The 19,880-nt window shown below is 43.4% G+C and overlaps 1 protein-coding gene across 1 annotated transcript in view; it reads left to right on the top strand.

Annotated features, from left to right (window-relative positions):
• Positions 1-19,880, top strand: part of plod2 (procollagen-lysine, 2-oxoglutarate 5-dioxygenase 2) — a 109,700-nt gene that overhangs the window by 45,832 nt on the left and 43,988 nt on the right. Inside the window, exons 8-9 of the mRNA XM_043702700.1 lie at positions 14,779-14,904; positions 17,512-17,630. Of these exons, the coding sequence (XP_043558635.1) occupies positions 14,779-14,904; positions 17,512-17,630 (245 nt within the window). The remainder of the gene's footprint in view (positions 1-14,778; positions 14,905-17,511; positions 17,631-19,880) is intronic.

Genomic DNA, 19,880 nt, shown 5'->3' on the forward strand with positions numbered 1-19,880 from the left:
AAATGTTCATTGAAAGTTCACCGTGGATATTGTTTCTTTTAATACACCTTCTAGATGTCACAAGGCTGGTAATAACTGTATGGGCGGCTGGTAGCTGAGTGGTTAGCACTGCTGCTTTACAGTGCCAGGGGCCTGGGTTCGATTCCAGCCTTGGACGACGTTCTCCCCATGTCTGCGTAGGTTTCCTCCCACATTCCAAAGACGTGCAGGTTAAGTGAATTGGCCATGCTGGTGTTCAGGGCTGTGTAGATTAGGTGCATTAGTCAGGGGTAAATGTAGAGTAATAGGGTGGGGGAATAGATCTGGGTGGGTTACTCTTTGGAAGGTGGTGAGGATCTATAGTCGGAGAGAGATGTACAGCATGGAAATAGACCCTTCGGTCCAATTCATCCATGTTGACTAGTTGTCCTAATTTAATCTAGTCCCATTTGCCAGCACCTGGCCTATATCTCTCCAAACCTTTCCTATTCATATGCCCATCCAGATTCCTTTTAAATGTTGCAATTGTACCAGCCTCCACCACTTCCTCTGGCAGCTCATTCCATACACATACTACCTTCTGAGTGAAAAAGTTGCTCCTTAGGTCCCTTTTATATCTTTCCCCTCTCAACCTAAATCTATGCCCTCTAGTTCTGGACCCCCCCACCCCAGAGAAAAGACTTTCTCTGTTTATCATATTCATGCCCCTCATGATCTTATAAACTTCTATGTGGTCACCCCTCAGCCTCTGACTCCAGGGAAAACAGCCCCAGTCTATTCAGCCTTTCCCTATAGCTCAAACCCTCTGACTGTGGTGAATCTTTTCTGAACCCTGTCTAGTCTTACAATATCTTTCTGATAGGAAGGAGATTAGAACTGCATGCAGTATTCCAACAGTGGCCTAATCAATATCCTGTACAGCCGCAACATGACCTCCCAACTTCTATACTCAATACTCTACCAATAAAGGAAAGCATACCAAATGCCGCCTTCACTATCCTGACCCTATTGGGTCAAATAGCCTATTTCCACACTGTAGGGATTCTATGATTCTATTCCCGTGTACTTGGCTACTTTGACCAATGACTGGCTTGGAGAGGTTTTTTTTGATCTAGTTGGAGAAAAGCCTGCTAAGAGCAAGCTGCTTAATTGATCTTCTCATTTCTGAAAAAAATACCCTCTACATAGTTCTCAGCATCAGTTCAGCATGGAACCTTTTTGTTCTATTTTTTAAATTAGATGACTTAGTGTGGAAACAGGCCCTTCAGCCCAACAAGTCTACACCGACCCGTCGAAGCACAACCCACCCAGACCCATTCCCCTACATTTACCCCTTCACCCAACACTAAGGTGAATTGGCCATGGTAAATTACCCAAACGTGCGCATTTTTGGACTGTGGGAGGAAACCGGAGCACCCGGAGGAAACCCACGCAGACACGGGGAGAATGTGCAAACTCCACACAGAGAGTCAAGTGAGGTGGGAATTGAACCTGGGTCTCTGGTGTTGTGAGGCAGCAGTGCTAATAACCACTGTGCTGCCCATAAGAATGATTGAAGGAACATCTCCAGATTGTATTTTATGAGCAAGTTTTTAATTTAGATTAGATTCCCCTACAGTGTGGAAACAGGCCCTTCAACCCAACAAGTCCACACAAACCCTCCGAAGAGTAACCCACCCAGACCCATTTCCCTGTTACTAATGCTATGGGCAGTTTAGCATAGCCAATTCACTGAACCTACACATCTTTGGACTGTGGGAGGAAACCAGAGCACCTGGAGGAAATCCATGCAGACACTGGGAGAATGTGCAAACTCCACACAGACAGTTGCCCGAGGCTGGAATCGAAACTGGGTCCCAGACGCTGTGAGGCAGCAGTGCTAACCACCGAGCCACCGTGTCGTGACTATAAGAAATCAGAGGCAGCGATGCATGATTAGTGACTTGACCACACATACCAGAACATCAGAGCAACAGTATCCAGAGCATCCTATGTTGCTTCCTTTCTCATGACAAGTAACCCGTTGGTTTTTGTGTTAAAATTTTAAAAACTAGTCATTTTGGATCTCTTTTCCTGTCAAGGCTGTGTGTGTGCGTGTGTGTGTGGGGTGATAATAATTACAATTCTCTGTTAATGACTGTATGTTGACCAATCAGTTTGTTTCAATTGAATATGTTTTGTTTTGACATGAAATCCATAATTGCATTTATTAAGAAACCTGGTTGATGGATCTAGTTGATTAAGACCCAATATAGGTGAGGCATCTTGGTAACCAGAAAAAATGTTTTTTTTTTAGTTTTGTGACCCATGGAGTAGTGGGATTAGAGAGAAAGTAGACACAATACTTGAAATGGGTAAACCTCATCTAAGGTGCAAACTAGACCCTTGCTGACTTTTATAAAGTGAGTATTGATATTCTAGAATTTAAATATTTAAAATATTCTATTTTAAACACGTTGATTTGGTGCTAGACAGTGAATGAATATGGGAATAGTGTGTTCATTTAAGGTCTACATTATATTTTGGATTTTAAGGTATGACTTGTGATCAACAACTAGGCTTTTGAGGAAGTTTTCCCCTTAAGAGGAGGAATTTGATCATGTTGTGATGGACCAGGTCAGACCCCCTCAAAACATTTCAAGAACGTAGCCCAGACCCTAACTTTGCTTGTTGTTTTAAGCAGGTATCCAGTGGATATTCCAGGAGAGAATCAGCTGGTCAAATCACGTCGTTTTAGGCAAACTAGAATTTATTTACAAGAATACCCAATGAAACGCAAACAAAAGAGAGCAGAATACTGAATAACTCAACCTATTCGAAAACTCAACAGATTATCCCAACTTACTGGTGCTCTTCCCAATACTTGCAACAATCGCTATAAACACCCCTTTGGCACAAAAGGTAAAATCGAACACAAGGTCTTACAGCTTCTTTGGGACCAGCAGCTTTCTTCACACTACGTGCTCAAACCAAACCAAACCAAACCAGAGAAAAGCTGAGCTGGGAGAACTGGCCACTCCCCTTTCATTGTCCCAAACTTTTAAAACTTGAAAGCCTTTTGTCTGCGGCAGCATCTGTTAGCTATAACCAAACTGGCCCTAAAACCCTTCAACCCCAGACCTTTTAGAATCTGTGTCTTTTCTGACCACCTGGAAAAAAAAAAGGACAACATAACCTTGTTAAAGGAGCGACATTGTCACATGCTAACATTATTAATTGTTAGTGCTTTGGGAAGGCTGAGACACATCTGGAGTAGAAAGTAAGTAAATGCACTTGGATAAATTGTTATCTACATTTCTTGTGAGAAGTGGAGAAATAACAGCACCTATACCTCTACTTTCACTCCTGCTGTGGGGTACTTGACTCTTTGGATGCAGTTGTCGTTTCCTGGAGCATCCACAAGCTGTACTTTCTAATCTCAATGGTGTAGCTTACCCTCCAGTCACCATCATTTCATTGCAGCTGATGAGTTGTTTTCCACCTCCTCGCGTCCATCTTTGTGACCCATTTCCCCAGCAAAGTCTTTGCTTTTTCCCTGACGTCCAATGAGCTACTCCAGGGTGTAATTGATTCACCATCAGTCACCGCATTTGACTGGATCAAATCAAGCTTTTTCCTGCTTTTCCAAAATCACGCCATGTGCAAGGATCACACTGGAGAAGAACAGCTGCAAACTTAACAGTGTGTTTTCCCCTGCTGTCTCAGACCTTCTCCAATGAGCTACTCCAGGGTGTAATTGATTCACCATCAGTCACCGCATTTGACTGGATCAAATCAAGCTTTTTCCTGCTTTTCCAAAATCGCGCCATGTGCAAGGATCACACTGGAGAAGAATAGCTGCAAACTTACCAGTGTGTTTTCCCCTGCTGTCTCAGACCTTCTCTACTCCATTCTCCGTTATCACTTCCAACAATGAGGAGGTCTCCGTTGAACCTGTACTGTCAGTGGGAGCGAAGGTCCTGACTCAGCGCCCCCCCCCCCTCCGTGTCTATCAGGGTAGATTTGGGTTAGTAACAACTTCCATTTATCTAACACCTTCAGTTTAGTAAAACATCACAAGGCGCTTCACAGGAATGTTATTGGACAAAGGTTAGCACCATACTATATGAGCTGTTAGGACAGATGACCCAAATCCTGGTCAAAGAGTAGGCCTTCAGACATTGCAAAAGTCAATATAATGTCTACACAGACCATAAAAATGGGGCAGATTCAGCAATTGATTGTTTTAAACTCCAGCGAAGTATCTACAAAACAAGACTACCCAATGCAACTGTGTTAAATGGAGTGGTAATTGATAGCATCTGTCTGGGTAACAGCTTGCTGGACCCAAATGTTTGACTTATAGTCATAGAGTCACACAGCACAGAAACAGATCCTTTGGTCCAACCAGTCCATGCTGAACATAATCCCAAACTAAACTAGTCCCACCTGCCTGCTCTTAGCCCATAACCCTCCAAACCTTTCCTATTGATGTATCCATCCAAATGTCTTTTAAATGTTGTAATTATACCGGCGCTCACCACTTCCTCAGGAAGTTCGATCCACGTGCGAACCACCCTCTGTGTAAATCTCACTTCCAAACACGGCATTTCCCATTTCCACAGGGGTGGGATGAATTCACTCCAGGCTTTGCATGTGGGTTTTTATGGAGCTGACTAGGATTCATATCACCAGCTGCCTACGCTGAAGTGGGATTTTGGAATCCTTGGCCAGTGGACCCTGGAGTGTGCGCTTGGGTCCCGCCAGCTAGGAGAGGGTCAGAGCTTTGTGGCTTTGTTCTAGTTTTAGACTACATTTAATTTCAGACATAAAGCAAGCTTTCTGCCCTGCCTGTCTTGGAATTCAAAATACAAGTTAAAATTGTACATTGCTGCATATGCAGTTTGTGTGGCCATGGATGTGCATGTAAGGGACAGGGAAAAATGGAATTTAATGGTAGCCTTCATCACCTCAAACTTCAGATTCCTCTGTTCCTTCATGTTCACAGAAACAAAGATTTTCACAGGAGCCAAGAATGAGTGAATTCTTGGCTCCATTCTGCTTCGGTCTGTTCCTTATATTTGTTCAGCCAGAGAATTGTAGACATTGGATCTTGCCACTGAGATTCAAAGATACATAAAACAAAGAATTTATCACACATGGGAGGAGATGGTTTCGTGGCATTATTGCGAGACGATTAGTCCGGAGACCCAGATAATGTTCTGAGGACTCCGTCTTAAATGCCACTGTGGCAAATGATAAAATTTGTATTCAATTTAAAAAAGATCTGGAATTAAAAGTCTAATTGTTCACTAACGTTCTTTCAGGCAGGAAACTGTTGACCTTAATTGTCCTCTGGGCAATTAGGGATGTCCAATACATGCTGGCCCAGCCAGTGACACCTACTTGCCATGAAAGAACGAAGAAAAATAAATGATAAAGAATTTCTGTAGGCCCGATACATCAATAAGTAAGAAGATTCTTTTATACCCCTGCTGGAGACCCGGTGCCATTTCAAAGACAGTTAAGCATCAACCACCTTGCTGTGGGTCTGGAGTCATGTTTAATCCAGACCGGATAAGGATGGCAGTTTCCTTCCCTAAATGATATTAGTGAACCAGATGGGTTTTTACAACAATTAACATTAAGCTCTTAAATTCAGATGTACTTTAATGAATAAAATAATTGCACTGCCCAGGATTCGAACTTGAGTTCCCTGGAACATGAGCTGGGTTTCTAGATTATTAGTCTTGCCATCACACAACTGCTCCATTACCTCTCCATAAAGTTACCTTCGTGTAGCATCTTTCAACACCTCTGGACATCTCATTGTGTTTCACAACTAAGTAAATATAGTCATTGTTATAATGTAGGAAGTTGAGGAAACTCGTTGCATGCAGTGAAAAATCAGATCATGAGATAAATAATGAAGCACTCTGTTGTAACAGTATTGGGTGAGAGGATTAGTATCAAAAGGTCTTGAGTATACTCCCTGGTCGTCATCAAATTATGCTATGTGGTATTTTACATTGATCTGAGGAGGGAGGTAGACAGCATATTAGCTTAATGTCTTGAGTGAAACAGTGCACCTGTGGCAGTGCAGCACTCCCTGGCGTGTCAACCAACATTGTGTTTTTCAGATTTATGTTTAAGCATGTGACCTTTTTAACTCGCTGGCTAAGGAACATGCTGCTGTGCAGAGGGACCTAGGTGTCCTTGCACATGAATCATAAAAGGCTGGTCTGTAGGTACAACAGATAATTAAGAAGGCAAATGGAACTTTGTCCTTCATTGCTAAAGGGTTGAGTTTAAAAGCAGGGAGGTAATGTAGATGCTTTATAGGATGCCAGTGAGGCCACACCTGGAGTACTGTATGCAGTTTTAATCTCCTTACTTGAGAAAGGGTGTACTGGCACTGGAGGGGGTGCAGAGGAGGTTCACTAGGTTGATTGTGGAGTTGAGGGGGTTGGCTTATGAGGAGAGACTGAGTAGACTGGGATTGTATTCATTGGAATTCAGAAGAATGGTTGCGGGGGGAGGGGGGAAACATATAAAATTATGAAGGGAATCGATAAGATAGAAGTAGGGAGGATGTTTCCACTGGTGGGTGAAACTAGGACAGGAGGGCACAGCCTCAATATTAGGGGAGCAGATTTAGGACTGAATTGAGAAGGAACTTCTTCACCCAGAGGGTTGTGAATCTGTGGAATTCTCTGCCCAGTGAACTAGTTGAGGCTTCCTCATTGAACGTTTTTTAAGCTAAGATAGATAATTTTTTTGAATAATGAAGGGATTAAGGATTATGGTGAGTGGGTGGGTAAGTGGAGCTGAGGTTACGAAAAGATCAATCATGATCTTATTGAATAGTGGAGCAGGCTCTCGGGGTCAGATAGCCTACTCCCTGCTCCTGTTCCTAGTTCTTATGAGCTACCTTCAAGTCAAGAGTCCTAGCTAAGCCGTAGTTAGCCATGACACAAGTAACTAATTTATTTAAAGTGTTAGTACACCAAAGATCTCACTTGTAAGCTTCGGTTTGAGTGTGCGAGAGTTAAGTGTGTGTGGTTATCAAGGCTCAAGCTACAAGCATTATCCAATGCCTTGGCAAGATTTAACAATGAATGTATTGCAGATTTTGGTTTTGTACCTGGCATGTAAATCCGTTCTACTGTCAGACCTCCTTGTTAGTGATCTTTTGAGGTCTGGTGTCATTGAGTTGTAGAAAGATTCCAGCATAATCAAAGTCCAGATTAGCCGATATCGCCATGGTGATGGTACTGCTTATCTCAATAATTGCATTATGAAGGACATGGCACACCCTGATGTGAAGGGTGGATGTGTTATAGTTTGTATTTCTTGATCTGTTTCTAGGGTCTACGAATGGTGAGCACAGTTTTGGTTCCAGCCATAATGAAGCGTGCTCCCCTGCTCTGCTTTAGACAGGGTGGCCTTGGAATGTGACTCTTTGTGCCAAATGGGGTTTTGGGTTCTTCACCACTCACCAATCAGTTGGTGACTCTTTATCCTGCCCATGAAAATTTGTGCTGCCCACATAACTGTGCCTTGCTGCTGCCACTTTCTGATCAATTAAAACGAAAACCGAAATTGCTGGAGAAACTCCGGTAGAAGCTGTGGAGAGAAAACAGAGTTAATGTCTTCAATCCAGTAATCCTTAACTATGCTTTCTCCCTCTCCAGAAGTGCTGAGTTTCTCTGGCAATTCCTGTTTTTATTTCAGATTTTCCAGCATCTGCAGTCCTCTGTTTTGTTCTTTCTAATTGAAGTTACAGCTGTTCTATGTTTGGATGTATATTCCATTCACTCTCTACTTAGGAAGCATGAAGCTAAATCCAGACTCTGAGTTTGCAGCTTGCATGTAATTTGAGCAGTTTTCAGTGGGGTAGCAGGCTGGAGGAGGTGGGCCATTGCTATCCATACTTGTTTCATGCAAGTGCAAAGCAGATATCCAGGTCACGAAATCCTCCCCTGGGTCATGAAACCAGGTGAACAATATCAGAATGCCTGAACCAGGATGTAAGTGTTTGCTTTGATGTGTCAACAGTGTTGCTGCATATGAGCTCACTCAAGGCTTGCTAAAAAAAAAATGGTATGGTTGTTGTTAAGATGTTAATATTTCTGCTGGGGTTGAAACACTGGCCAAAATGTGCAGAGAACTGAACGTTGGAGTAGATTGTGGACAGTGCTGTGAAGCAACCAGAGGAAATGCAGCTGAAACACTGGGATGTCTGTCATTCTTGACCAGTTGATGTAAGCTTTGAAAAACACGCCTCCTTTTCATACATGGGGTGTAGGAAATTCTCGCTCCTTAAAGCCGATTTGTGAAGTGACCCCTTGCAGCGCAATGCATCACATTAGCTTTTAATCAACGAAAACAGATTTCAAATGCATCAGGAATATTATCTGGAAATCTGTGCATATTTTGAACTGTTTTCACTGGGGAGAGAAGCTCACTTCTTGGAAAAGCCAAATGGGATGCCTGTGAGTGTTTGTCTTTTGTTTGTTGGAGACCTTACACACTGCAGTGAGATCAGCCAAGCTCAATGACAGAGTGTAAACCAAACAGCTGTTTGACCCATGTAGAATATGCATTGACTTTTCTTCATGTGGCAAACGTTATAATGGCATCAGGGAAGCTGTCAGATTTAACCCTATGAAGATGGCAATGTAAAATGTCCATCCAGATGGAAAACATTAAGGGCTATTGTTAAATTTGTTCGATTGCAGTCACTACTTTGACATGCTACAGCTGAACTCCACCTTGTAAATCATGGAACTTTATAAAGATGGAGCTAATGGAAGCCAAGGTTCATCCTGTGTTAATTTCTAAACATTTTTGCTTGAGGATTTTAGGTTCACACTAATCATAGTGAAATATTTGTACTAAACTAAAACAGAAGCTGGCCAGGAAATAACTTATTGGCATCAGGCACAGGGAGGGAGATGAAGCTCAGACCAGTGTGAACATCTGTACATCATCAGTCTATACATCAGTGTCTTCACTGATCCACAGAACCTGACTGTCGTTGTCTTTTTCTGGAGGCCTCTTGGTCAGGGATATAGAAACACTATTCAGCCCTTTGAGTCTGTTCCCACCATTCAATATGACCATGGCTGGTCATCCAACCCAGTTTCCTGTTCCCATTTTCTCCCCTGCCTTTTAATCCCTTCAGCCCTGAGAGCTACATCTAACTCCGTCTTTAAAAGAATCAATGTTTTGTTCTCAGCTATTTGCTATGGCAGAGAATTCCACAAGCTCCCCGCTCTCTGAGTGATGACATTCCTCCTCATCTCAGTCCTAAATGACCCACCCTGTATCCTTAGACTATGACCTGCTATCTCCCATATCTGTCATTCAGCTTTGGTCCTTTCTGAAAGGTTTTCGGATATAAGAACACCACCTCATCCTAAACAAAAGCATTGATATAAAGTTGTTGAAACTAGTATGGTTAGATTTTCCACCGTGATGCATTTAGGCAAATGTGATGAGGGACCTCACACCATTGCATGTCACACTAATGTGGAGTGGAAGGCTGAAGTTATTTATTCAGCAAGATAATGTTGCACGCGGAAGAGATGGTGGCATTAGAGGTAATGTCAGTGGTGTATTAACCTGGAAGCCCAGTCTAATGCTGTGAGAACTCTGGTTCAATTCCCACCACCGCTGAGAATTCAAATTTAATGACTAAATCTGGAATCGAGAGCTATTCTTAGGGATGGTGTCCACAAAATCATATGAGCCGACAAATGAGGGACAGAAGCTAGGCTGTTCGAGGCTTCAAGCCTTCTCCAACATTCAGTAAGATCGTGACTTATCTGTTTGTGTTCTGAACATTTGTTATTTAAAAACTCCTCAGTCCTTTCAGAAAGAAAGTTGCTGGAGGTCTGGCCTATGCAAGTTCAGATCCACCGCAACGTGGTAGACTCTCAACAGCCTTTTGAAATGGCCTGAGTAAGCCACCCCACTAAAGGGGCAATTAAGGATGGGTAACAAATGCTGGCCTTATCGATGATACCCACTTCACATAAAAGGATAAAAACTATACACCAAGCAATTAGGAGTTCAACCTAAAGAACCCTTTAAGACTTAAAAGTCCCCCTCAAAAAGGAGTGTAAAGTAGTTATCAGAATTGCTTCCAGGTTATTTCTAAGTTTTAGGTGTTTTCAAAAGTCCCACAGAAAATCCACGCAAAGAAATTTACTCATAGCGGAGAGAGAGCAGCACCCGTGACCATTTCCATCTGGAAGGATAAGGGCAGCAGATACATGGGAACACCACCACTTGCAAGTTCCCCTCCAAGCCACTCACCATCCTGACTAGGAAATAATTATTTTTTGAATCCCTACAGTGTTGAACCCGAGTCCCTGGCATTGTGAGGCAGCAGTGCTAACCACTGAGCCACTGTGCCAATATATCACCATTCCTTCATTCTTGCTGGGACAAAATGCTAGAATGCCCTCCTGGTATTGTGTCTACCTACAGCACGTGGATTACAATGGTTGATGAAGGTAGCTCAGCAGCACCTTCTCAAGGACAATTATGGATAGGTAATAAATGCCACATGTCATCACTGAATTTTGTTTTAAAAACGGATTGTGCTTCTTCCCCCCAAACACATGGTTCCTCATGCCCTTCATCTGAGAATTGAGGAGGATCCAAATGCCTTGATAGCTGCAATGGGTGACTAGTACACAGTGTTTACCTGCTGCCACTCACCAAGGGGTTGCTAATCAAGGCCATACCATGATATCACTATGGGGTAAGTCAAGAGGGGCTAGGTAGACCCAAGGTCGAGCTCCACAGGGATAACAGTTGAACCTGCCTGTTGGTGTTATGCTGCAACCTCTCTTCATCAAATAAACTAACTGGACCCTTCCAACTTAACCTGAATGGGTGGCATGGTGTCTCAATGGTTAGCACTATGGTCTCAAGGGAGCAGGGTTCGGTTCCACCCTCGAGAGACTGTCTGTCTGTGTGGGGTTTGCATGTTCTCCCCGTGTCTTTGTGGGTTTCTTCCATCTGCTCCCATTTCCTCCAAAGTTGCAGAGGTAATGCTGATCCACTTGACTGCTCCCATTTCCTCCCACAGTCCACATTTGTGCAAGTTAGGTGGATTGGCCATGCCAAATTGCCGCAGAGTATCCAGGGGTGTGCAGGCTAAATGGGTTAGCCATGGGAAATGCAAGGTTGCAGGCAAAGGGTAGGGGGTTCGGGTCTGGGTGGGGTGCTTTTCAGAGGGTCGGTGTAGATTTGATGGGCCAAATGGCCTGCCTCCACACTGTAGGGATTCTGTGATCAGGTTGCAGAGGTAATGCTGACCCACAATAAAATCCTCTTGGGTTATCTTGGTGACTTTTGCCACCTGTTTCAATGTGTTTATAAGATCAGTGCTGTTTTCTGGCAGGAAGGCTAGTTGCTTGAATTGAAGTACGTCAAAATCAGTACAGCAAGGCTTCGGTAGTAGTGTACTGAAACTTTAAGGAGCATTTACACATTTCCTTAAGGTGTGACAGAATCACAAAGGAGAGCTCCAGAGTATTGAAGATTGTTCAACAATAAATGAATTGGATGAGAACAAATTCTAAGCTGTTTGAATCAGGAAATGATTGCTGTATTAGTAATGTGGGGCCAGTTAGCTCAGCTGGCTGGATGGCTGGTTCAATTCCCACACTAGCTGAGGTCACCATGAAAGAACCTCCTTCTCAACCTTACCCCTCACCTGAGGCAGGGTGACCCATGTGTTAAACCACCACCAGTCATCTTTCTCTCTAATGAGAGAGCTGCCCTATGGTCCTCTAGGGCTAAGGTAACTTTACCTAGAGCACGATCTATCTCTCCTCCACTCTTAGACACATTTCTAGGCAACTTCATTCTTCAATTTTATTTTAAAGTTCCCATTACATTTTCACAGTATTACAGTTGTGACATTGTTATGATCTTAAGTTCATAGAGTCATAGAAATGTACAATACAGAAACAGACCTTTGGTACAACTAGTCCATGCCGACCAGATATCCCAACCTAATCTAATCCCACCTGCCAGCAACCAGCCAATTTCCCTCCACACCCTTCCTATTTATATACCCATCCAGATGTCTTTTAAATGTTGTAATTGTACCAGCCTCCACCACTTCCTCTGGCAGTTCATTCCATACATGTACCACCCTCTGTGTGAAAAAGTTCCCCTCTCACCCTGTACCCATGCCCTCTAGTTCTGGACTCCCCTGCCCCAGAGGAAAGACTTTGTCTATTTATCCTATCTATTTATCCTCATGATGTTATAAACCTCTATAAGGTCACCCCTCAGCCTCCGAACCTCCAAGGAAAACAGCCCCAGCTTATTCAACCTCTCCCTATAGCTCAAATCTTCCAACCCTGCCAACATCCTTGTAAGTCTTTTCTGAACCCTTTCAAGTTTCGCAACATCTTTCCGATAGGAAGGAGACCAGAATTGCACACAATATTCCAACAGTGGCCGAACCAATGTCCTATACAGCCACAACATGACCTCCCAACTCCTGTACTCAATACTCTGACCAAACGCCTCCTTCACTCTCCTATCTAGCTGTGACTCCACTTTCAAGGAGCTATGAACCTGCACTCCAAGGTCTCTGTTCAGCAACACTCCCCAGGACTTACCATTAAGTGTATAAGCCTTACTAAGATTTGCTTTCCAAAAATGCCGCACCTCACATTTATCTAAATTAAACTCCATCTGCCACTTCTCTGCCCGTTGGCCCATCTGATCAAGGTCCCGTTGTAATCTAAGGTAACCTTCTTCACTGTCCACTACACCTCCAATTTTGGTGTCATCTGCAAACTTACTAACTGTACCTCTTTTACTCGCATCCAAACAATTTATGTAAATGACAAAAAGTAGAGAACCCAGCATCGATCCTTGTGGCACCCCACTGGTCACAGGCCTCCAATCTGAAAAATGACCCTCCACAACCACCTTCTGCCTTCTACCTTTGAGGCAGTTCTGTATCCAAATGGCTAGTTCTCCCTGTATTCCATGAGATCTAACCTTGCCAATCAGTCTCCTATTGGGAACCTTGTCGAACGCCTTACTGAAGTCCATATCGGTCATGTCTACCACTCTGCCCTCATCAATCCTCTTTATTACTTCTTCCAAAAACTCAGTCAAGTTTTTGAGACATGATTCCTACCCACAAAGTCATGTTACTATCCCGAATCAGTCCTTGCCTTTCCAAATACATGTACATCCTGTCCCTCAGGATTCCCTCCAACAACTTGCCCACCACCGAGGTCAGGCTCACCGGTCTATAGTTCCCTGACTTGTCCTTACTGCCCTTCTTAAACAGTGGCACCACGTTAGCCAACCTGCAGTCTTCTGGCACCTCACCTGTGACTACCGATGACACAAATATCTCCGCATGAGGCCCAGCAATCACTTCCCTAGCCTCTCTGAGTTCTGTGGTCCACCTGATCAGGTGCCGGAATTTATCGAGTTTTGGTTTTGGTGATGAGTGGCAAGGCTACATTTATCGTCAATCCCTAGTTGATGACCTGAAAAAGTGAGGGTGTTTTATCAGTCCAAGTCTGTGGCTTTTAATCCATATTTTACTTGTATTAGTGGTTTTTATGAGATTATGAACATGTGCAAATCATTTGATCCAGGTGTGATTGTGGAGCAGACTGATTAATGAACAATTGTAACTTTGTAAGTCTGCTCCACCTTTTATGAACTCCCATCTCAAATCCCTTCAGTGGCTGGATTTAATGTCTCGTGAGCAGGTGCCCTTAATCGATGCAAAAGCAGATTTGGCCTTTCTGCTTTAATGTGCATTTCGTCAACGCAAATTCACTCTAACGCAGTTCACAAATTGAGGACACTATTTCTAAAGTGCAAACTTTTAAAACCATGTGTTGGCTGTAATGCAATTACATCGCCAACACTCTAAGTGCTGTTTTGAAAGCACAATTTTTCTGTCATGAGGGTTTGCACAAGAAGGAAACCATAGAAGACCTACCTGTATATCTTTTGCTCCTGTCCAGCGTCATTGCTGCAATTCATTACCCATTGTAATTATTTTGAGATCACAGAACTATTACAGGGCAGGAGGAGGCCATTTGGCACATCATGCCTGCCTTGGTTCTGTCCTCCAGTGTCAATCTCTTACCTTTTCTTTGAACATTATTTCTATACAAATAGTCATCCAGTGAATGCCTCTGTTGAACCTGCCTCCATCATAGTAACAGGCAGTACATTCCATCCCCTAACTGTGCGCTGTATGAAAACACTTTTGTACTCTCATCACCCTTGTTTCATTTGCACATCATTTTAAATCTATGCTCTCTTGTTCATTTCTCTTTTACTTGCAGGATCAGCTACTCCCTATTTACTGTGTCCAGCCCACACATGAGATTTGATAGTGGTGTTCAAAATCCTATCAGTCATCTTCTTTCCAAGAAAAACGATGCCAACCTTAATCAATTCTCATGATTAGTTCCTCATAACTGGAACCATTCTTTGTAAACTTGAGATTCTAATATTCAGTGGACAGTTGTAGCAAGCAAGGAAAAACAGTGTTAATTTAATCAACACTTCCCATAAATATCAGTAGAAACTTTCACAACCTTTTAATCAATTCACTCCATTTCACGGTATGCAAAACTGAATAATATCTGTCTGATTAAACATTCAGCTAGGTTAAAAATTCCTCTGTGACATTGTCATTGAAAGTAATCTGATTAGTACCTGTTTGAGTACCTTGAGTTTAACTTACAATTGGTAACAGTAATGTTACAATAATTAATCAGATTTAATGTTTTTGTTATTTAGGAATACCCCAGCGTGACTGTTGGCATATTCATTGAACAGCCATCACCTTTTCTTCCGGAGTTTTTGGAAAGACTTCTGACCATCAATTATCCAAGGGAGAAGCTTAAATTCTTCATTCACAATAAAGTGAGTGTTCCATTAATGGGCGTGCAATTCTCTGATACTGTTAACTGAGTGGGAATTACAATTGTAAACACCTCGTAGTTCAATATAAGCCAACACTTTTCGGTAAAACATAATCAAAGTAAAGATGTGAAAGTTGGAGGAAGGTATAAAGGAGACGTCAGAGGTAGGTTCTTTATGCAGAGAGTTGTGAACGCTTAGAATGCATTGCCAGCTGTGGTGGTGGGAGCAGTGTCATTAGGGACATTTAAGCGGCTGCTAGACATGCACATGGACAGCAGTGAGTTGAGGGGTGCAGAGGTTAAGTTAGTATATTTTACATTAGGATTAAACCTCGGCACAACATCGTGGGCCAAAGGGCCTGTTCTGTGCTGAACATTTCTATGTTCTGTTACCTGCCATCTTTATGGAGTAAATCGGTAACAATTCCAAAATCCACAAATGCATAACAAAACCGAGAAACCATGAAGTCATTGTCTATTATTTGCTCTGTTCGTCCATGAGCTTTGCTTTACCTGCACCTCCCTAGGTGAATGGAAATTAAGGTATATGACAGTAGGAAGAGCTATCTGTTCCAACAGCCCCTGGGATGTGACGAAGTTCCACTCTGGAGTCTGTTCACAGTCAGTTTGTACACCAATCAGGACAATATAAAACAGCTGTTTGTAAATACAGGAAATTTTTATACATCAAATATTTAAAATTATACCCCTGTATGGGATTACATTTGTAGGTGCGAATGTTTGTAAATGCAGGACACTCTGAACATGATTTTACAATGAATTAAACATTCTAATTGGCACTTCCATGCTTACACTCCATAGACTGAATCTTCCCATCTTAGTTACAGTATCTGCAGAGAAACCTTTTTTGGGTTTACTAACCCAATTACCACAGTAGCAGGACAGTGCTACAATGCACAATCTTCTGGGAGCTTCCCAATAACAGGGTGCGACTGTATGATCACAGAGTTTAGGGTGATGGGTGGGTTTTAGAATAGATTCCCAAGAATATGGAAACAGGCTAGTTGGCCCAACAAGTCCACACTGACCCTGCGAAGAGTAATCCACCCAGACCCATTCCCTTACCCTATATTTACCCCTGACTAATGTACCTAACACTACGGGCAATTTAGCATGGCTAATCCACCTGACCTGCACATCTTTGGATTATGGGAGGAAACCGGAGCACCCAGAGGAAACCCACACAGACACGGGGAGAATGTGCAAACTCCAAACAGACAGTTACCCAAGGCAGGTATTGAACCCGGGTCCCTGGCGCTGTGAGGCACCGTGCCGCCCTGAGGGTTGAGGCGATGCAGTACAGGAGGCGATTGGATTCTGAGTGTGGATTACATGGGCTGTCTTTATTGTGTCATCAGTGAGAGTGCGGCTGAAATAAATGGGACAGAGAGGGAGGGTCAGAATGGAAGCACTGTACAGGTTGAAGGAAATGTCAACACCTTCCTGACCACCAGTGACATCGTCTGTGGGAAATAATCCATACGATTGTGGATGTTCTCAGGCTAATCCACCTCGTGCCTTTAAGCTGCAGATTGCATGTTGCTCCTGAAACCTTCCATTGTGCACTTTCTTCCCTATGAGTTGATAAATTACAGACACTGGGGAGGGATGGATCCCATGCTCCACTGGTGAAATTCCATTGCACACAAAATTCCTGCTCATTGAATGAATGAAAAACTCAAACAAAGGATTTGAAAATCACTGGCCAGACTAGCATTTATTACCCATCCCAAATTGCCCAGGGGACACTTCAATGTCAACCATATCCCTGTGGGACTGGAGTTACATGTAGGCCAGACCAGGTAAGGATGACAGTTTCCTTCCCGAATAGACACTAATGAACTGGACAATCTCCACCAGGTTTTCCTGACCATCTCCACCGTTGATCTCTCTTGTCGTCATTAGACTTTTAATTCTGAATTAAATCAACGACCTCAAATGGCTTTTCCCAGCTGTATTAACATCAGAGCTCAGAAACCACCTCACAAAAAAGGGGTGGGGATGGAACATGTTAACATTCCTGTTTGAAGTTTAAAAAATCAGCTTTGAAAAAAAAATTAAAAATTATATATAAAAGAAATCCAGGTTTTTTTCAATATATAATTTTAGTTAAATCACATTGTAAACTTTTGCTATAAATTCTGTGTCTTACAATCTTATGCTCCACAGCCCCCTGACGAAGGAGCAGTGCTCCAAAAGCTAGTTCTTCCAATTAAACCTGTTGGACTATAACCTGGTGCTGTGTGATTTTTAACTTTGTACACCCCAGTCCAACACCAGCATTTCCAAATCATTCTGGTTTGATGTCCTGTTCCAAATGTTCCTTCACACCATCTCCAGACCCACCTCCATAGACCTGGTGAAGTTCCATGGACAATGCAATTCTTCATTCTGTCGTGTTCACCCAGGTGCCTCTCTGGTACCCCTACACAGGGCATCATATAGGCGTAACTTTCTAATGAGCTTTAATTTTTGAACAGAAGCTCATTTGATGTCTGAGTGCAGTCCGAAGCGTTAAAAGTGCCATTTGTTCACCATGGACTGGTAAATGTAGGCCATTAATTCTGTTTCTCAAACTCTGTTCTAGGAGGTTTACCATGAGAGACACATACACAAATTCTGGGAGAAACACAAAGATGAACTTGACGTGAAATTTGTGGGTCCTGAGGAGATCCTGAGTGAAGGAGATGCCAGGAATATGGGAATGTGAGTTTCTGCTTTCCAATGCTGTAACTGTGGCTGAAAGGAACTGAGTGATAAGTTAGGGTTGTTTACTTAGCTTCTGCAATCAGTCAGTACGACTGATAGGCTCATGTTGAAATGCCCAGGAGCTGGACCAGGTGACAAGGTCAGCACAGACAAGTTGGGCCGAAGGGTCAGTTTCCGTGCTGTATGACCAATTTCCTATATTCCTATGACACCATTAGATTAGTTGCTACTGTCTAGAAGGGAATTTATTTTGGATTCACTCCTGAGATATGGTGTCACTGGTTGGACCAACGTTTATTACCCATCTCTGGCTGCCTTTTGAGAAGGTGGTGGTGAGCTGCCTTCTTGAACTGCTGCAGTCCACCTGTTGTATATAGACCCACAGTGCCATCAGAGAGGAAATTCCAGGCATTTGAGTCAGTGGCACTGAAGGAATGATGATATATTTCCAAGTGAGAATGATGAGTGGTTTGGAGGGGAACTTGCAGGGGGTGTTGTTTCTATGTATTTGCTGCCCTAGATAGAAGTGATTGTGGGTTTGGAAGGTGCTGTCTAAAAAGCTGTGTTTAATTTCTGCAGTGCATCTTACAGATAGTATACAGTGCTGCAACTGAACATCAGTGGTGGAAGGAGTGGATGTTTGTGGATGTGGTGCCAATGAAGCGGGCTGCTTTGTCTTGGGTGGTTGAGAGTGGGGTGCTGGAAAAGCACAGCAAGTCAGGCAGCATCCCAGGAGCAGGAGAATCGACATTTCAGGCAAGAGCCCTTCATCAGGATGAAGGGTTCTTGCCCAAAATGTCGATGTTGCCTGACCTGCTGTGGTTTTCCAGCACCGCGCTCTCGACTCTGATCTCCAGCATCTGCAGTCCATACTTTCTCCTTGTCCCGGGTGGTGGCAGGCTACTTGAGTATTGTTGGAGCTGCACTCATTCAGGCAAGCAGGGAGTATTCCATTACAGTCCTGACCTGTGCCTTGGAGATGGTAGACAGGCTTTGGGAAGTCAGCAGATAAGTTAGGCGCTGCAGTATTCCTAGCCTCTGACCTTCTCTTGTAGCCACAGTATTTATATGACTAGGAGAAACTGAGGACTGCAGATGCTGGAGATCAGAGTCAAAAGTTGTGGTGCTGGAAAAGCATAGCCGGTCAGGCAGCATCAGAGGATTAGAAGAGTCGATGTTTCGGGCATCAGGAATTCTGATGAAGGGCTATTGTCTGAAACGTTGACTCTCCTGCTCTTCGAATGCTGCCTGACCTCCTGTGCTTTTCCAGCGCCACAGGTTTTGACAGTATTTATATGGCACCTTCAGTTCAGGCTCTGGTCAATGGCAATCTGCAGGATGTTGATAGTGAGATGATAATGCAGATCTGTTTTTTCTTTGTTTTTGCTAATGTGAATCACACCTTTGGAAGTCACCTGAGTTCTGAAGGGATAGGATTGTAGGTTATAGCTTGAGGATAAGAGGTAGCAAATTTAAACACAAACGAGGAGGAATTACTTAGATTACATTACATTACATTACTTTACAGTATGGAAACAGGCCCTTCGGCCCAACAAGTCCACACCGACCCGCCAAAGCGCAACCCACCCATACCCCTACATTTACTCCTTGCCTAACAGTACGGGCAATTTAGCATGGCCAATTCACCTGACCTGCACATCTTTGGACTGTGGGAGGAAACCGGAGCAGCCGGAGGAAACCCACGCAGACACTGGGAGAACGTGCAAACTCCACACAGTCAGTCACCTGAGGCAGGAATTGAACCCGGGTCTCTGGCGCTGTGAGGCAGCAGTGCTAACCACTGTGCTTCTCTCAAAGTATTGTAAATCCATGGAATTCACTGCCCCAGAGTGCTGGGATACTGAGTTAACCAAAGGAAGAGAGATTTATAATTAGTCATGGTTTACTTAGTCGTATGGAGAGTGTGCAGGAAAGTGGAGTTGAAGCCAGGATGAGATTGGTCATGATTATATTAAATGGCGGAGCAGACTCGAAGGGCTGAATGGCCGCCTCCTCTTAGTTTTTACATTCTTATGATTTAAGATCGTGCAAGATTGTCATGAGTTGTTTGGCATTCTCCACAGCAGTAGAGAGACAGCACATTGAAATGGTGCAAAATTGATGCTAAACTTTGGCCTTGGTATTGTGAGGTAAAAACAATAACTGCAGATGCTGGAAACCAGATTCTGGATTAGTGGTGCTGGAAGAGCACAGCAGTTCAGGCAGCATCCAAGGAGCTTCGAAATC

Source organism: Chiloscyllium plagiosum, chromosome 13, assembly GCF_004010195.1.
Source record: "Chiloscyllium plagiosum isolate BGI_BamShark_2017 chromosome 13, ASM401019v2, whole genome shotgun sequence".
Lineage (NCBI taxonomy): Eukaryota > Metazoa > Chordata > Chondrichthyes > Orectolobiformes > Hemiscylliidae > Chiloscyllium > Chiloscyllium plagiosum.